Source organism: Triticum aestivum, chromosome 7B, assembly GCF_018294505.1.
Source record: "Triticum aestivum cultivar Chinese Spring chromosome 7B, IWGSC CS RefSeq v2.1, whole genome shotgun sequence".
Classification (NCBI taxonomy): Eukaryota; Viridiplantae; Streptophyta; class Magnoliopsida; order Poales; family Poaceae; genus Triticum; species Triticum aestivum.
Genome location: NC_057813.1, coordinates 623,253,059 through 623,271,412, shown reverse-complemented (window position 1 = coordinate 623,271,412; position 18,354 = coordinate 623,253,059). Strand labels below are relative to the sequence as shown.

General features: G+C 44.7%; 1 protein-coding gene across 1 annotated transcript; it reads right to left on the bottom strand.

Annotated features, from left to right (window-relative positions):
• Positions 1-5,677: 5,677 nt before the first annotated feature.
• On the bottom strand, positions 5,678-17,335 carry LOC123162287 (chaperone protein ClpB1-like). The gene is made up of 7 exons (XM_044580084.1): positions 16,444-17,335; positions 15,758-15,924; positions 15,616-15,669; positions 6,578-6,864; positions 6,204-6,483; positions 5,929-6,126; positions 5,678-5,827 (listed from the first exon to the last, which is right to left on the bottom strand). The coding sequence occupies exons 1-7, from the start codon at positions 17,306-17,308 to the stop codon at positions 5,678-5,680; spliced, it is 2,001 nt and encodes a 666-aa protein (XP_044436019.1). The 5' UTR covers positions 17,309-17,335.
• Positions 17,336-18,354: the final 1,019 nt, after the last annotated feature.

Sequence of the window (18,354 nt, the reverse complement as noted above, 5' to 3'; positions counted from 1 at the left end):
ATCTAAAGAAAATAAATTTCAATACAGAATTGAAAAATGTTAATCATGTATTTTTTTAAAAAAAATGTGTTGAAAAATAGTTCCTGATATGTAAAAAATTATAGTGTTTATGAAAAAAATAGATATCATAATATATATATTAAAAATGAAAATTTTAAAACGTTAAACATATATATGCAAAATGTTCTTGACGTATACAAAAAATATATAATTGTTTATAAAAAAAGTAGACAAAGAATACATTTTGAAAAACTTGTTAATGATGTATTTAGAAAATGGGGAAGAAACAGAGAAAACCGAAAAGAAAAAACGAACCGAGAAAAACAGAATAAATGAGTGAGCGAGCTAGAGCCTCGAGCTTCTGAATTTTTTGTCCCTGGTCTGAAAGGTTTAGTCCCATACCGCTTATGCAAACTTCATCACATATGTTTATAATGTTGATTTTTATAGAGGTTGACACCAAGCGATCAGCTTGGTAAGCTACCTACAAAAATTTGCAATCAATGATAAATGATGCTTGGGTTCGGACGACATTTGCACATTACAAATGTGCCACAACTTCTATTAGCACACTGACTGGTGTGTTTAGCTTTTTATTTTATAGCCGTTTTTTTATTATCTTGTCTTTTTTCAATATCTTTTTTAAGACAATTAGCCTGGCGGGTGCACCGCTTAGATGAATCTTCTCTAAAGTCTTGGCTCGTAGTTTGATGTGGTTACAAAATTTCCTACATTAAATTTTCAATTTGACGAATGTGGCTATTTTTTTCCTGGTAAAACCGCAATAGAATAAGCTAGCCCCCTCATCATGCGGATCAATCTTTTTGTTCTGCAAATTTTGATATATTATATGTATTTTTCTAAATTAGGATGATTTAGTTATGATTTTTGCAAGTTTGAAAATTGCCGTATAGTCCCGGTTTGTGTCTCCAACCGGCACTATAGGTTAGACCCCTTTTGTGCCGGTTCGTGGCACGAACCGGTACTAAAGGTTGGCCCTTTAGTACCGGTTTGTGCCACAAACCGGGACTAAAGGGGCTCGTGGGGCCCCGGCCTGACGCCAGCCTGCCACCACCCCTTTAATACCGGTTTGTGGCACGAACCGGTACTAAAGGTTCAACACGAACCGGCACTAATGCATAGCCGTTCGAACCGGTACTAATGGTACCATTAGTACCGGGCCAAAATTGAACCGGGACTAATGTGTCTCATATAAGGTCCTTTTTCTACTAGTGTGTGGATGTGTATCATCGAGACCGGGCCAAAATTTCTTGTTCTGTTTTGCTTTGGAAACAGGGTTGTGCTCGAAATTTGTATTTTTAGGGAGTGTTCAAAATTCGTATCCTGAGAGGCAGGATTCCAAGATTAGCCGGGGCAAACTACTAACTTACACAATTATAATCTTGATTAATCAGCAAAAATGTGACAGGAGGAACATTGGGATTTGAGGGGCAATTTTCTTTTTTTTACCAGAGTCGTGGCCGCCGCCGCCGCCGCCCATTCCTCAGTTCCCACCGTGCCGCAGCTCCTCCAAGAGGCCCTCGTCAGCTTCTCTGCTGCTTTCCGGGAGCGAGCAGTCGTCACCTCGACCTGGTCCGGTGAGGTCAGGTGCCTTACCTCCTCCGGTGGCGGCGGCGGCAGCTTGAGCTCGAGTCCCAGCCAGCCCGGTCTGGTCACCACCAACAATTGGGCCCCGATGCTTAATACCGCGGTCTGCCAGATGGGCCAACTGCCGACTTCAGCCAACAAACCCGATGGCATTTTGTACAGGCCCACAAGCAGCAGCCGAGAATGAACAGGCCTAGCAGGGTCCACCCGCCTCCGGAGCTTGTTTTCTTCCTTTTTACATTTTGCTTCTGTTTTTCTCTTTATTTTTCTACATTAAGTTGTATTTATTTTTTCTAAATATATCTAACGAAAATAAATTTCAATACAGAATTGAAAAATGTTAATCATGTATTTTTTTTAAAAAATGTGTTGAAAAATAGTTCCTGGTATGTAAAAAATTATAGTGTTTATGAAAAAAATAGATATCATAAAATATATATTAAAAATGAAAATTTTAAAACGTTAAACATATATATGCGAAATGTTCTTGATGTATACAAAAAATATATAATTGTTTATAAAAAAAGTAGATAAAGAATACATTTTGAAAAACATGTTAATGATGTATTTAGAAAATGGTGAAGAAACAGAGAAAATCAAAAAGAAAAAACGAACCGAGAAAAACAGAATAAATGAGTGAGCGAACTAGAGCCTCGAGCTTCTGAATTTTTTGTCCCTGGTCTGAAAGGTTTAGTCCCATACCGCTTATGCAAACTTCATCACATATGTTTATAATGTTGATTTTTATAGAGGTTGACACCAAGCGATCAGCTTGGTAAGCTACCTACAAAAATTTGCATTCAATGATAAATGATGCTTGGGTTCTGACGACATTTGCACATTACAAATGCGCCACAACTTCTATTAGCACACCGACTGGTGTGTTCAGCTTTTTATTTTATAGCCGGTTTTTTATTATATTATCTTTTTTCAATATCTTTTTTAAGACAGTTAGCCTGGCGGGTGCACCGCTTAGATGAATCTTCTCTGAAGTCTTGGCTCGTAGTTTGATGTGGTTACAAAATTTCCTACATTAAATTTTCAATTTGACGAATGTGGCTATTTTTTTTCCTGGTAAAACCGCAATAGAATAAGCTAGCCCCCTCATCATGCGGATCAATCTTTTTGTTCTGCAAATTTTGATATATTATATGTATTTTTCTGAATTAGGATGATTTAGTTATGATTTTTCCAAGTTTGAAAATTGCCCTATACTCCCGGTTTGTGTCTCCAACCGGGACTATAGGTTAGACCCCTTTAGTGCCGGTTCGTGGCACGAACCGGTACTAAAGGTTGGCCCTTTAGTACCGGTTTGTGCCACAAACCGGGACTAAAGGGGCTCGTGGGGCCCGGGCCTGACGCCAGCCTGCCATCACCCCTTTAATACCAGTTCGTGGCACGAACCGGTACTAAAGGTTCAACACGAACCGGCACTAATGCATAGCCGTTCGAACCGGTACTAATGGTACCATTAGTACCGGGCCAAAATCGAACGAGGACTAATGTGTCTCATATAAGGTCCTTTTTCTAGTAGTGTGTGGATGTGTATCATCGAGACCCAGCCAAAGGATCAGTTGGTTCATAGTGAGCAAGTATTGTTCAGGATCGATAGGACTGAACAAACTAACAGTCCACTAGTTACCAATCGGATTATGTAAGGATCACTGAATTTTGTCTGATCATAATGTGCATGGAGTTTTTAATCACTGAACTTTGTCTGAGCATAAGGTGCATGGGTTTATAAAATATATTGAAATATCAGCTATTCCCTCCGTTCGTTTATATTAGGTGTATTTGTTTTTTGATAAAATTCCAGAATGCATGGTGCATTTCTTCCTCATAATTCCCTTGTTAGCCCTCCAGGAAAAAAGGAAAATCTCTTTCTCCTGATTGTCTGTATCTCTCCTTGTTGCAAAAGAAGGAAACTATCTCTCTATCGATTGCATGTATCTCTTACTTTCCTGCAGTAACTGATTACTTGCCACTAACCAACAAATTTACCAAGGGTAATTTCGTCCTAACATGTGCATAATTATGTGCCTTGGTTACCGTGCCGAAAAAATACACCTTAGATAAAGGAATAGAGGGAGTATGTCACAAAATATAGCGGGCTATGGAAAATAGCGATGGGCCTCCAAATCAGCTATAGCGGAGCTATAGCGGGTTATTTGTGAAGGCGACCATTTAGCGGCGCCCTGCTGAAAAGGCTATAGCGGGCTATAGCTGAGCCATAGCCGGCTATTTAAAACTATGCAAAATACTCCGTCTCTAGTCGTGAGGTTTGATCTTGAATTTCTGATAACCATTATTATTGTGTTGATGTTGCTAGAACTAAACATGAACAAGCACATCTAATGTTTCGGGTTGTTCACGTGGCTTTCGTCTTTTGAGTCGTAGAAGTTGATGGTTATGGTTGTTGTGTGTTGGAGGCATTTGGCGGACAGTCTACGTGGTCGTGAGAGTGAGGCGCTTCTGGAGTGTCACTTTTGTAGTGTTTGTATCGGTTTTCGCCCGGTTTTCCATAAATTAACTAGGCAATTCTCTTCTTCTTAATTAATCGATGAGGCAATCCTTTTGCCTCCGTTTCGAAAAAAAAATCATGATAGGAACTACTTCTTACAGGAAACATATCTTATGGAACAGGAACCACTTCAGTTTATGGAACTTGAAGAAAAGGTGGAAATCGACGCCCATGTGTGTCCCAGTACCGTCCATGGAGCTTCTAGAAATGCAATAATTTGACGAAATGTAGGGCCGGAATTTGGTTTTCTGAATCCTACAGTAAGGAAACACATGCATTCGACAAAATGATTTTTTTTTCCTATGAAGTCCCAAACCATGTTGTATTTGTTGAAGTTAATAGGGATAGAGCTATATTGGATCCATATGATATCTGGCGGACAAACTCTGTGGTCTGTGAATCGAAATCGTATGAAGTTTCTTTGAAAGTGTTGAAACTAAAGAGAGTTACATTGTTAGTCCCGTTCTCCCTGATCACTGTTTTAATTAGATTCACAGAGGTACAGATCAATAAGAAAATTAGAATCTTACGCACACCAAGAAGTCCAAGATTGTCTAGTTCATCAGACATGACCTAGCGACATTTTTCAGGGCTGAGACGAGAGGTTTCGGGGTATCATACTTGTCTTGGCTCTATGTGAAGCTGGGCATATATGAGCCATACTAGGCTGTAGTAGGAAAGGTAGCAGCACTCATGTCGGGTCTGAAGGTAAGTCACAGCAAGCACCTTGTGCATCCTAAATACCTCCCATGCCGAAAGATCAACAAACTAGTGAGTATTGGAGTCGGGTTCATGGATTTCTTTTTGCTACTGATGATAAGGAGGAGAAGAGGCCTTAACGTTAGCAAGCATATCACGTGGCATATATATAAGTTACAAATATGTATATGTATATATGTGGGTCGAAGTAGCACCAGATAGAGTAAATTAAGGGAAGGTAGAAGGACCATCTTGAAGACATCTTGTGCGAACCTTCTTATATAAGCACTGGTGAAATGGAGATCTCGCTTCTGGACGTTCTCATGGTGCTCTATCATTGCCCAAGTGTGCTACCTACTTTGGCTAGTCCTAATTTCCTTTTTTCTTAGCTTTGACCCCAAATATACTCGGGTTAGATGATACAACCTCCTCCAAATTACTTGCCTTCGATTTATCTAAACACGGATGTATCTGTAATCTAAGACAAGACACGAGATTCAATGATCTATACTTGGATTTGGTGTATAGTGACAATGTGTCTAGAATAGGAGGTAGTTATTATCTCCATTTGCATGTCTACAATAGAAGTTGTACTGTAGTACGGCCTGATTTATTCTTTAGCAATATCATTTAAAAGTAGTTACTGCTATAAACTACGAGGGCCACCGGTTGAATCATCACGTACGTAGTATATATACACGCCACTGATGAACGAGAAACTCATCCGCCAATACACAAATAAATTGGACTCTTGTGTCGCGGATCAGAAATCCCTAATTATCATGCCAAAAAAGCTACATAGTCTCGCAGTCAACGGGGAGTTGGACTCTTGCGTCGCGGATCTGACACCTACATCACTTCAAACTTGAGACCCTTGTCATTGGCAGCGTCAATGGAGACCGAGGAGCCTTCACAGATTCGTCCGCTGACCAGCATCTCGGAGAGATCAGTCATCACATTCTTCAGCAACCACCTCTTTACAGGCCTTGCGCCATATATCTGTGGGATAAATTAAGCATGGATGGTTACCAAAATATAAACATCGTTACCTTAAACATGAGCCTAATATTGCCTCAGGTTTGAAAGGAAGTTGTGCTTACTGTGTTGTAAGATTCCGACAAAACCACGTCCAGAGCGGCATCGCTCGCAGATAGAGAGATGCCCTTGCTAGCTACGCTGGCGACAATGCTCTTCATCTGGATTTTCACAATCTCCTTAAGATTGTTGTGCGACAACGGCTCAAATATCACAATCTCACTCATTCTGTTGCGAAACTCGGGTTTGAAGTGTTTCTGAACCTGCAAGAACAAAATACATGATATTCAGCATGCATCTACTGGAGACTTCACAACAACAGTCACCTGTATACACAAACCTGATCCATCACAAGGTCCCGTGCAGCTTCCATTGTGATTTTTCCAGCCATTCCTGCTGTTACGTGCTCCGCTCCTAGATTTGAGGTCATAATGATGATGGTGTTCTTGAAATCTACTGTCCGGCCTTTCCCATCCGTCAACACACCATCATCCAGAAGTTGAATAAAGAGGTTCAAGACCGATGGATCTGCCTTCTCCACCTCATCAAAAAGGATAACACTGTATGGACGTCTCCTGATTTTCTCCGTCAATTGTCCACCGTCTGCATGGCCTTCATAGCTTTAAGAAGGAATAAATAAAGCAATTACGATCAGCAAAATTAAAGTATGATATGAGAAACTAATGCATGTTCAAAAAGATAAACAAATTAAACCTTGGAGGTGCTCCAATGAGACGCAGCACGGATCCCCTGTCAACATATTCAGACATGTCAAAGCGAACTAACATCTTCTCGCTGTCAAATAGCTGTACAGCGAGAGATTTTGCAAGCTCTGTCTTTCCAACACCAGTCGAGCCTAAGAAGAGAAAAGGTCCTATGGGTTGGCCAGGCTGATCAAAGCCGGCTCTGGAACGTAACACTGCTTGTGCAACCAGATTTACAGCTTCATCCTGGCCAACAACTCGCTCCCGCAGTCTGCTCGCTAGGTGGATTAGTCTGTCCTTCTGTTGGGGAACGTTGCAGAAAATTAAAATTTTCCTACGGTTTCACCAAGATCCATCTATGAGTTCATCTAAGCAACGAGTCAAGGGAGTGAGTTTGCATCTACATACCACTTGTAGATCACGTGCGGAAGCTTTCAAGGGGATGGTGATGATGGAGTCGTACTCGACGTGATTCAGATCACCGATGTCCAAGTGCTGAACGGACAGCACCTCCGCGTTCAACACACGTACGGGACGGGAGATGTCTCCTCCTTCTTGATCCAGCAAGGGGGAAGGAGAGGTTGATGATGATCCAGCAGCACGACGGCGTGGTGGTGGATGCAGCAGAACTCCAGCAGGGCTTCGCTAAGCGTCTACGGGAGGAGGACGAGGTGTAGCAGGGGGAGGGAGGCGCCAAGGCAATGGGTGTATGGCTGCCCTCCCCCCTGCCCTCCTTTATATAGGACCCCAGGGGGGGCGCCGGCCCTGGGAGATTGGATCTCCCAAGGGGGCGGCGGCCAAGGGGGGAGGAGTGCCCCCCAAGGCATGTGGTGCGCCCCCCCCCTACCCTAGGGTTTCAACCCTAGGCACAGGGGGTGGGCCTAGGGGGGCACACCAGCCCACTATGGGCTGGCTCCCCACCCACGTCAGCCCATGGGACCCTCCGAGATGGGTGGCCCCACCCGGTGGACCCCCCGGGACCCTTCCGGTGGTCCCGGTACATTACCGGGTGACCCCGAAACTTTCCCGATGGCCGAAATACCACTTCCTATATATTATTCTTTACCTCCGGACCATTCCGAAACTCCTCGTGACGTCCGGGATCTCATCCGGGACTCCGAACAACATTCGGTATGCCGCATACTCATATTCATACAACCCTAGCGTCACCGAACCTTAAGTGTGTAGACCCTACGGGTTCGGGAGACACGCAGACATGACCGAGACGACTCTCGGGCAATAACCAACAGCGGGGTCTGGATACCCATGTTGGCTCCCACATGCTCCTCGATGATTTCATCGGTTGAACCACGATGTCGAGGATTCGATCAAACCCTGTATACAATTCCCTTTGTCAATCGGTACGTTACTTGCCTGAGACTCGATCGTCGGTATCCCAATACCTTGTTCAGTCTTGTTACCAGCAAGTCACTTTACTCGTACCGTAATGCATGATCCCGTGGCCAACACCTTGGTCACCTTGAGCTCATTATGATGATGCATTACCGAGTGGGCCCAGAGATACCTCTCCGTCATACGGAGTGACAAATCCCAGTCTCGATCCGTGTCAACCCAATAGACACTTTCGGAGATACCTGTAGTGCACCTTTATAGTCACCCAGTTACGTTGTGACGTTTGATACACCCAAAGCACTCCTACGGTATCCAGGAGTTACACGATCTCATGGTCGAAGGAAGAGATACTTGACATTGGCAAAGCTCTAGCAAACGAACTACACGATCTTTGTGCTATGCTTAGGATTGGGTCTTGTCCATCACATCATTCTCCTAATGATGTGATCCCGTTATCAACGACATCCAATGTCCATAGCCAGGAAACCATGACTATCAGTTGATCACAACGAGCTAGTCAACTAGAGGCTCACTAGGGACGTATTGTGGTCTATGTATTCACACGTGTATTACGATTTCCAGATAATACAGTTATAGCATGAATAAAAGACAATTATCATGAACAATGAAATATAATAATACTTTTATTATTGCCTCTAGGGCATATTTCCAACAGTCTCCCACTTGCACTAGAGTCACCAATCTAGTTACATTGTGATGAATCGAACACCCATAGAGTTCTGGTGTTGATCATGTTTTGCTCGCGAGAGAGGTTTAGTCAACGGACCTGCGACATTCAGATCCGTATGTACTTTGCAAATTTCTATGTCTCCATCTTGAACATTTTCACGGATGGAGTTCAAACGACGCTTGATGTGCCTGGTCTTCTTGTGAAACCTGTGCTCCTTGGCAAGGGCAATAGCTCCAGTGTTGTCACAGAAGAGTTTGATTGGCCCCGACACATTGGGTATGACTCCTAGGTCGGTGATGAACTCCTTCACCCAAATCGCTTCATGCGCTGCCTCCGAGGCTGCCATGTACTCCGCTTCACACGTAGATCCCGCCACGACGCTCTGCTTGCAGCTGCACCAGCTTACTGCTCCACCATTCAACATATACACGTATCCGGTTTGTGACTTAGAGTCATCCGGATCTGAGTCGAAGCTAGCGTCGACGTAACCCTTTACGACGAGCTCTTCGTCTCCTCCATAAATGAGAAACATGTCCTTTGTCCTTTTCAGGTACTTCAGGATATTCTTGACCGCTGTCCGGTGTTCCTTGCCGGGATTACTTTGGTATCTTGCTACCAAACTCACGGCAAGGTTTACATCAGGTCTGGTACACAGCATGGCATACATAATAGATCCTATGGCTGAAGCATAGGGGATGACACTCATCTCTTCTTTATCTTTTGCCGTGGTCGGTGACTGAGCCGAGCTCAATCTCACACCTTGTAACATAGGCAAGAACCCTTTCTTGGACTGATCCATTTTGAACCTTTTCAAAATCTTATCAAGGTATGTGCTTTGTGAAAGACCTATGAGGCGTCTCGATCTATCTCTATAGATCTTGATGCCTAATATATAAGCAGCTTCTCCAAGGTCCTTCATTGAAAAACATTTGTTCAAGTAGGCCTTAATGCTGTCCAGAAATTCTATATTATTTCCACCAAGAGTATGTCATCTACATATAATATGAGAAATGCTAAAGAGCTCCCACTCACTTTCTTGTAAACGCAGGCTTCTCCATAAGTCTGCATAAACCCAAACGCTTTGATCATCTCATCAAAGTGAATGTTCCAACTCCGAGATGCTTGCACCAGTCCATAAATGGATCGCTGGAGCTTGCATACTTTGTTAGCGTTCTTAGGATCGACAAAACCTTCCGGCTGCATCATATACAGCTCTTCCTTAAGATGTCCGTTAAGGAATGCCGTTTTGACGTCCATCTGCCATATCTCATAATCATAGTATGCGGCAATTGCTAACATGATTCGGACGGACTTTAGCTTCGTTACGGGAGAGAATGTCTCGTCGTAGTCAATCCCTTGAACTTGTCGATAACCCTTAGCGACAAGTCGAGCTTTGTAGATGGTAACATTACCATCCGCGTCCGTCTTCTTCTTAAAAATCCATTTGTTTTCTATCGCTCGCCGATCATCGGGCAAGTCTGTCAAAGTCCATACTTTGTTTTCATACATGGATTCTATCTCGGATTTCATGGCTTCAAGCCATTTGTTGGAATCTGGGCCCGCCATCGCTTCTTCATAGTTCGAAGGTTCACCGTTGTCTAACAACATGATATCTAGGACAGGGTTGCCGTACCACTCCGGTGCGGAACGTGTCCTTGTGGACCTACGAAGTTCAGTAGCAACTTGATCCGAAGTACCTTGATCATCATCATTGGTTTCCTCTTCAGTTGGTGTGGGCATCACAGGAACATTTTCCTGAGCTGCACCACTTTCCCGTTCGAGAGGTAGTACTTCATCGAGTTCTACTTTCCTCCCACTTACTTCTTTCGAGAGAAACTCTTTTTCCAGAAAGCATCCGTTCTTGGCAACAAAGATCTTGCCCTCGGATCTTAAGTAGAAGGTATACCCGACAGTTTCCTTAGGGTATCCTATGAAGACGCATTTTTCCGACTTGGGTTCGAGCTTTTCAGGTTGAAGTTTCTTGACATAAGCATCGCATCCCCAAACTTTTAGAAACGACAGCTTAGGTTTCTTCCCAAACCATAATTCATACGGTGTCGTCTCAACGGATTTAGACGGTGCCCTATTTAAAGTGAATGTAGCTGTCTCTAGAGCGTATCCCTAAAATGATAGCGGTAAATTGGTAAGAGACATCATAGACCGCACCATATCCAATAGAGTGCGATTACGACGTTCGAACACACCGTTTCATTGAGGTGTTCCAGGCGGCGTGAGTTGTGAAACGATTCCACATTTCCTTAAGTGTGTGCCAAATTTGTGACTTAAATATTCTCCTCCACGATCTGATCGTAGGAACTTTATCTTTCGGTCATGTTGATTCTCCACCTCATTCTGAAATTCCTTGAACTTTTCAAAGGTCTCAGACTTGTGTTTCATTAAGTAGACATACCCATATCTACTTAAGTCATCAGTGAGAGTGAGAACATAACGATATCCTCCGCGAGCCTCAACGCTCATTGGACCGCACACATCGGTATGTATGATTTCTAACAAGTTGGTTGCTCGCTCCATTGTTCCGGAGAACGGAGTCTTGGTCATTTTGCCCATGAGGCATGGTTCGCATGTGTCAAACGATTCATAATCAAGAGACTCTAAAAGTCCATCAGCATGGAGCTTCTTCATGCGCTTGACACCAATGTGACCAAGGCGGCAGTGCCACAAGTATGTGGGACTATCGTTATCAACTTTACATCTTTTGGCATCCACACTATGAACATGTGTAATATTACGCTCGAGATTCATTAAGAATAAACCAATGACCATCGGAGCATGACCATAAAACATATCTCTCATATAAATCGAACAACCATTATTCTCAGACTTAAATGAGTAGCCATCTCGTATTAAACGAGATCCAGATAAAATGTTCATGCTCAAACTTGGCACTAAATAACAATTATTAAGGTTCAAAACTAATCCCGTAGGTAAATGTAGAGGCAGCGTGCCGACGACGATCACATCGACTCTGGAACCATTCCCGACGCGCATCGTCACCTCGTCCTTCGCCAGTCTCCGTTTATTCCGCAGCTCCTGCTGTGAGTTACAAATATGAGCAACGGCACCGGTATCAAATACCCAGGAGTTACTACGAGTACTGGTAAGGTACACATCAAATTACATGTATATCAAATATACCTTTGGTGTTGCCGGCCTTCTTATCCGCTAAGTATTTGGCGCAGTTCCGCTTCCAGTGACCCTTCCCCTTGCAATAAAAGCACTCAGTCTCAGGCTTGGGTCCATTCTTTGACTTCTTCCCGGCAACTGACTTACCGGGCGCGACAACTTCCTTGCCGTCCTTCTTGAAGTTCTTCTTGCCCTTGCCCTTCTTGAACTTAGTGGTCTTATTGACCATCAACACTTGATGTTCTTTCTTGATTTCAGCCTCTGCTGACTTCAGCATTGAGAACACTTCAGGAATGGTCTTCACCATCCCCTGCATGTTGTAGTTCATCACAAAGCTCTTGTAGCTAGGTGGGAGCGACTGGAGGATTCTGTCAATGACCGCCTCATCTGGGAGGTTAATGTTCAGCTGGGTCATACGGTTGTGCAACCCAGACATCTTCAGGATGTGCTCACTGACAGAACTGTTTTCCTCCATCTTACAACTGTAGAACTTGTCAGAGACATCATATCTCTCGACCCGGGCATGAGCTTGGAAAACTAGTTTCAGCTCTTCGAACATCTCATATGCTCCGTGTTGCTCAAAACGCTTTTGGAGCCCCGGTTCTAAACTGTAAAGCATGCCGCACTGAACGAGGGAGTGATCATCAGCACGAGTTTGCCAAGCATTCATAATGTCTTGGTTCTCTGGGACGGGAGCGTCACCTAGCGGTCTTTCTAGGACATATTGTTTCCTGGCAGCTATGAGGATGATCCTCAGGTTCCGGACCCAGTCCGTATAGTTGCCGCCATCATCTTTCAGCTTGGTTTTCTCTAGGAACGCGTTGAAGTTCATGTTGACATGAGCGTTGGCCATTTGATCTACAAGACATATTTGCAAAGGTTTTAGACTAAGTTCATGATAATTAAGTTCTAATCAAATTATGAACTCCCACTCAGATTAGACATCCCTCTAGTCATCTAAGTGTTACACAATCCGAGTCGACTAGCCCGTGTCCGATCATCACGTGAGACGGACTAGTCATCGTCGGTGAATCTCTTCATGTTGATTGTATCTTCCATACGACTCGTGTTCGACCTTTCGGTCTCCGTGTTCCGAGGCCATGTCTGCACATGCTAGGCTCGTCAAGTTAACCCTAAGTGTTTTCGCTGTGTAAAACTGTCTTACACCCGTTGTATGTGAACGTAAGAATCCATCACACCCGATCATCACGTGGTGCTTAGAAGCGACGAACTGTAGCAACGGTGCACAGTTAGGGGAGAACACTTCTTGAAATTTTTGTAAGGGATCATCTTATTTACTACCATCGTCCTAAGTAAACAAGATGCATAAACATAATAAACATCACATGCAATTATATAGTTGTGACATGATATGGCCAATATCATATAGCTCCATTGATCTCCATCTTCGGGGCTCCATGATCATCTTGTCACCGGCTTGACACCATGATCTCCATCATCATGATCTCCATCATCGTGTCTTCATGAAGTTGTCACGCCAACGACTACTTCTACTTCTATGGCTAACGCGTTTAGCAATAAAGTAAGTAAGTTACATGGCGTTCTTCAATGACACGCGGGTCATACAAAAAATAAAGACAACTCCTATGGCTCCTGCCGGTTATCATACTCATCGACATGCAAGTCGTGAATCCTATTACAAGAACATGATCTCATACATCACAATTCATCATTCATCACAACTTCTGGCCATATCACATCACATGATCAATCGCTGCAAAAACAAGTTAGACGTCCTCTAATTGTTGTTGCAGCTTTTACGTGGCTTCAATTGGGTTCTAGCAAGAACGTTTTCTTACCTACGAATAACCACAACGTGATTTTGTCAACTTCTATTTACCCTTCATAAGGACCCTTTTCATCGAATCCGCTCCAACTAAAGTGGGAGAGACAGACACCCGCCAGCCATCTTATGCAACTAGTGCATGTTAGTCGGTGGAACCGGTCTCACGTAAGCGTACGTGTAAGGTTGGTCCGGGCCGCTTCATTCCACAATACCGCTGAAGCAAGATAAGACTAGTAGCGGCAAGCAAGTTGACAAGATCTACGCCCACAACAAAATTGTGTTCTACTCATGCAAAGAGAACTACGCATAGACCTAGCTCTGATACCACTGTTGGGGAACGTTGCAGAAAATGAAAATTTTCCTACGGTTTCACCAAGATCCATCTATGAGTTCATCTAAGCAACGAGTCAAGGGAGTGAGTTTGCATCTACATACCACTTGTAGATCACGTGCGGAAGCTTTCAAGGGGATGGTGATGATGGAGTCGTACTCGACGTGATTCAGATCACCGATGTCCAAGTGCTGAACGGACAGCACCTCCGCGTTCAACACACGTACGGGACGGGAGACGTCTCCTCCTTCTTGATCCAGCAAGGGGGAAGGAGAGGTTGATGATGATCCAGCAGCACGACGGCGTGGTGGTGGATGCAGCAGAACTCCAGCAGGGCTTCGCTAAGCGTCTACGGGAGGAGGACGAGGTGTAGCAGGGGGAGGGAGGCGCCAAGGCAATGGGTGTATGGTTGCCCTCCCCCCTGCCCTCCTTTATATAGGACCCCAGGGGGGGCGCCGGCCCTGGGAGATTGGATCTCCCAAGGGGGCGGCGGCCAAGGGGGGAGGAGTGCCCCCCAAGGCATGTGGTGCGCCCCCCTACCCTAGGGTTTCAACCCTAGGCGCAGGGGGTGGGCCTAGGGGGGCGCACCAGCCCACTATGGGCTGGCTCCCCACCCACGTCAGCCCATGGGACCCTCCGGGATGGGTGGCCCCACCCGGTGGACCCCCCGGGACCCTTCCGGTGGTCCCGGTACATTACCGGGTGACCCCGAAACTTTCCCGATGGCCGAAATACCACTTCCTATATATTATTCTTTACCTCCGGACCATTCCGAAACTCCTCGTGACGTCCGGGATCTCATCCGGGACTCCGAACAACATTTGGTATGCCGCATACTCATATTCATACAATCCTAGCGTCACCGAACCTTAAGTGTGTAGACACTACGGGTTCGGGAGGCACGCAGACATGACCGAGACGACTCTCGGGCAATAACCAACAGCGGGGTCTGGATACCCATGTTGGCTCCCACATGCTCCTCGATGATTTCATCGGTTGAACCACGATGTCGAGGATTCGATCAAACCCTGTATACAATTCCCTTTATCAATCGGTACGTTACTTGCCCGAGACTCGATCGTCGGTATCCCAATACCTTGTTCAGTCTCGTTACCGGCAAGTCACTTTACTCATACCGTAATGCATGATCCCGTGGCCAACACCTTGGTCACCTTGAGCTCATTATGATGATGCATTACCGAGTGGGCCCAGAGATACCTCTCCGTCATACGGAGTGACAAATCCCAGTCTCGATCCGTGTCAACCCAATAGACACTTTCGGAGATACCTGTAGTGCACCTTTATAGTCACCCATTTACGTTGTGACGTTTGATACACCCAAAGCACTCCTACGGTATCCAGGAGTTACACGATCTCATGGTCGAAGGAAGAGATACTTGACATTGGCAAAGCTCTAGCAAACGAACTACACGATCTTTGTGCTATGCTTAGGATTGGGTCTTGTCCATCACATCATTCTCCTAATGATGTGATCCCGTTATCAACGACATCCAATGTCCATAGCCAGGAAACCATGACTATCTGTTGATCACAACGAGCTAGTCAACTAGAGGCTCACTAGGGACGTATTGTGGTCTATGTATTCACACGTGTATTACAATTTCCGGATAATACAGTTATAGCATGAATAAAAGACAATTATCATGAACAATGAAATATAATAATACTTTTATTATTGCCTCTAGGGCATATTTCCAACACCTTCTCCTCTTGGTCAAGCGCAGTGACAGGAATTCCAGTCCATTGGCTGACAACCTTCAAATAACAATGTTAAAATTTGCATAACAAGCATATCTTGTCGATCAAAACATTACAAAACTGTCATTAGGAAGAGAATGCCTACTTGTGCGACATGATTAGGGCAAACAACTGCCTCCTTCACTGCATTTTTAGAGCTACTCTGCAGAGTGATCACATTCTCTTCTTGATCACCAACTGGCATCATTGTTTTGGCTGCCGTCGCACCAGCCTCATCAATCAGGTCAATTGCCTTATCAGGAAATGGACGACCTACAGTAGACATCAATTAACTCCAACATATATACATTCTTGCCAATCATGGGAGCAACTCGGCAAAAAGAAAGCACCTGCTCCATTAATTGATGCATCTAACACTATCTTTTTTCTTGAGCAGTCAACGGGGGGCGATCGCCCACCTGAACTCATTCTCTCTCTCTCTCTCTCGCATCTGACACTATCATGAATTTGTTCAATACCGTGTACATGATTTATACATTAGTTAAGCCAAACTAAACAGAATGTACAGGTTGCAACATGGGTGCTCCACATCACTCTCATGCAATATTTCTACCCTTCAATTGCACGGCAGAACAATTGAGCAGATAGTTTAATTAGCATGTGAATTAGTGGACCTTAACAAGAATTGACATCTGACCATAACCAATCAAAGATCATATATAACCCTCTTTCTTCCCTTCATGTTTCATTACGCTTCCTATAATAAACTAGATGAGTTCATGCATCTACTAATCACCTCTGGAAACAAAAGGAATAAAATTAATTCCTCACCGGTGATGTAACGGCCAGCGAGCTGCACGACAGCAACGAGAGCGGCATCTTGGATTCCTAAGCCGTGGTGCTGTTCATACTGCTGCTTTAGCGCCCGCAGCATGGCAATGGTGGCCTGCGTGCTAGGCTCATCAACGTGCACCTTTTGGAACCGCCGATCGAGTGCGGCATCCTTCTCAATGTACTTACGGTAATCATCAAAAGTCATCGCACCCACACAGCGGATACGACCATGGGCCAACGCCAGCTTCAGCATATTGGCAGCATCCTGACATCCCCCCATCCCATCATCGGCACCAAGGAGCATGTGCATCTCATCGATGAAGAGAACTATCTTGCCGCCTAAGTCCTCTGCCTGCTTTATCATGCTTTTTATGCGTTCCTCGAACATGCCACGGAATAGAGTCCCAGAAACCATCGCCGCGAGATCAACCTCCACGACGCGTGCCCCGGCGAGTGCCGCAGGGACCTTCCCGGCAGCGATGCACTGTGCAAGGCCCTGAGCGATGGCCGTCTTGCCGACTCCTGCAGCACCGACCAGCGCGGCGCAGTTCTTGGTCTTGCGGCAGAGGATGGAGACGACGCGGTCAATCCCACTGTCGCGGCCGACCACCGGGTTGGCTGCCTGCATGCTGCCGGTCATGTCACGGCCATAGCTGCGCAGGCACGAGTTGCGCTCGTAGTACCTCCAAGCTTCCCAGCACAAACCGAAGGCTGCTCCAACGCAGAGAGCGCTCTCCAGCCCTCGAAACAACATAGACGCATGTGACAGGAGCCCATCCAAGACCGCACTTGTCGGAGTTTCTCCATCAGACACCATAACCCAGGTCCCAAGCCGAGTATCGTAGATTGCAGTCGCCTCCATACGGTGATGGTGATGAAAAGACCTAACCTGAGCAAGGAAAATACACTGCAATAATAATTCGATCTATGTAAATTGCAGAAGTATCGGACTTCACATTGTACTATTACATGGCGGAGTTGTAACAAAATTTCTTGTTCTGTTTTGCTTTGGAAACAGGGTTGTGATCAAAATTTGTATTTTTATGGAGTGTTCAAAATTTGTGTCCTGAGAGGCAGGATTTCAAGATTAGCCGGGGCAAACTATTAACTTACACAATTATCCTCTTGATTAATCAGCAAAAATGTGACAGGAGGAACATTGGGATTTGAGGGGCGATTATCTTTTTTTACCAGAGTCGTGGCCGCCGCCGCCGCCGCCCGTTCCTCAGTGCCCACCGCACCACCGCTCCTCCAAGAGGCCCTCGTCAGCTTCTCTGCTGCTTTCCGGGAGCAAGCAGTCGTCGCCTCGACCTGGTCCGGTGAGGTCAGGTGCCTTACCTCCTCCGGCGGCGGCGGCGGCAGCTTGAGCTCGAGTCCCAGCCAGCCCGGTCTGGTCACCACCAACAATTGGGCCCCGATGCTTAATACCGCGGTCTGCCAGATGGGCCAACTGCCGACTTCAGCCAACAAACCCGATGGCATTTTGTACAGGCCCACAAGCAGCAGCCGAGAATGAACAGGCCCAGCAGGGTCCACCCGCCTCCAGAGCTTGTTTTCTTCCTTTTTACATTTTGCTTTTGTTTTTCTCTTAATTTTTCTACATTAAGTTATATTTATATTTTCTAAATATATCTACGAAAATAAATTTCAATACAGAATTGAAAAATGTTAATCATGTATTTTTTTTTTAAATGTGTTGAAAAATAGTTCCTGATATGTAAAAAATTATAGTGTTTATGAAAAAAATAGATATCATAATATATATATTAAAAATGAAATTTTAAAATGCTAAACATATATATGCAAAATGTTCTTGATGTATACGAAAAATATATAATTGTTTATAAAAAATATTAGACAAAGAATACATTTTGAAAAACATGTTAATGATGTATTTAGAAAATGGTG

Bases quoted from the DNA above. Each gene is read 5' to 3' on its own strand.
- LOC123162287 (XM_044580084.1), bottom strand. From the start codon at position 17,308: ATGGAGGCGACTGCAATCTACGATACTCGGCTTGGGACCTGGGTTATG. The intron at 15,925-16,443 runs GTGAGGAATTAA...TGTCTACTGTAG, and splicing joins CGCTGGCCGTTACATCACCG to GTCGTCCATTTCCTGATAAG. The intron at 15,670-15,757 runs GTAGGCATTCTC...TGTTATTTGAAG, and splicing joins GCCCTAATCATGTCGCACAA to GTTGTCAGCCAATGGACTGG.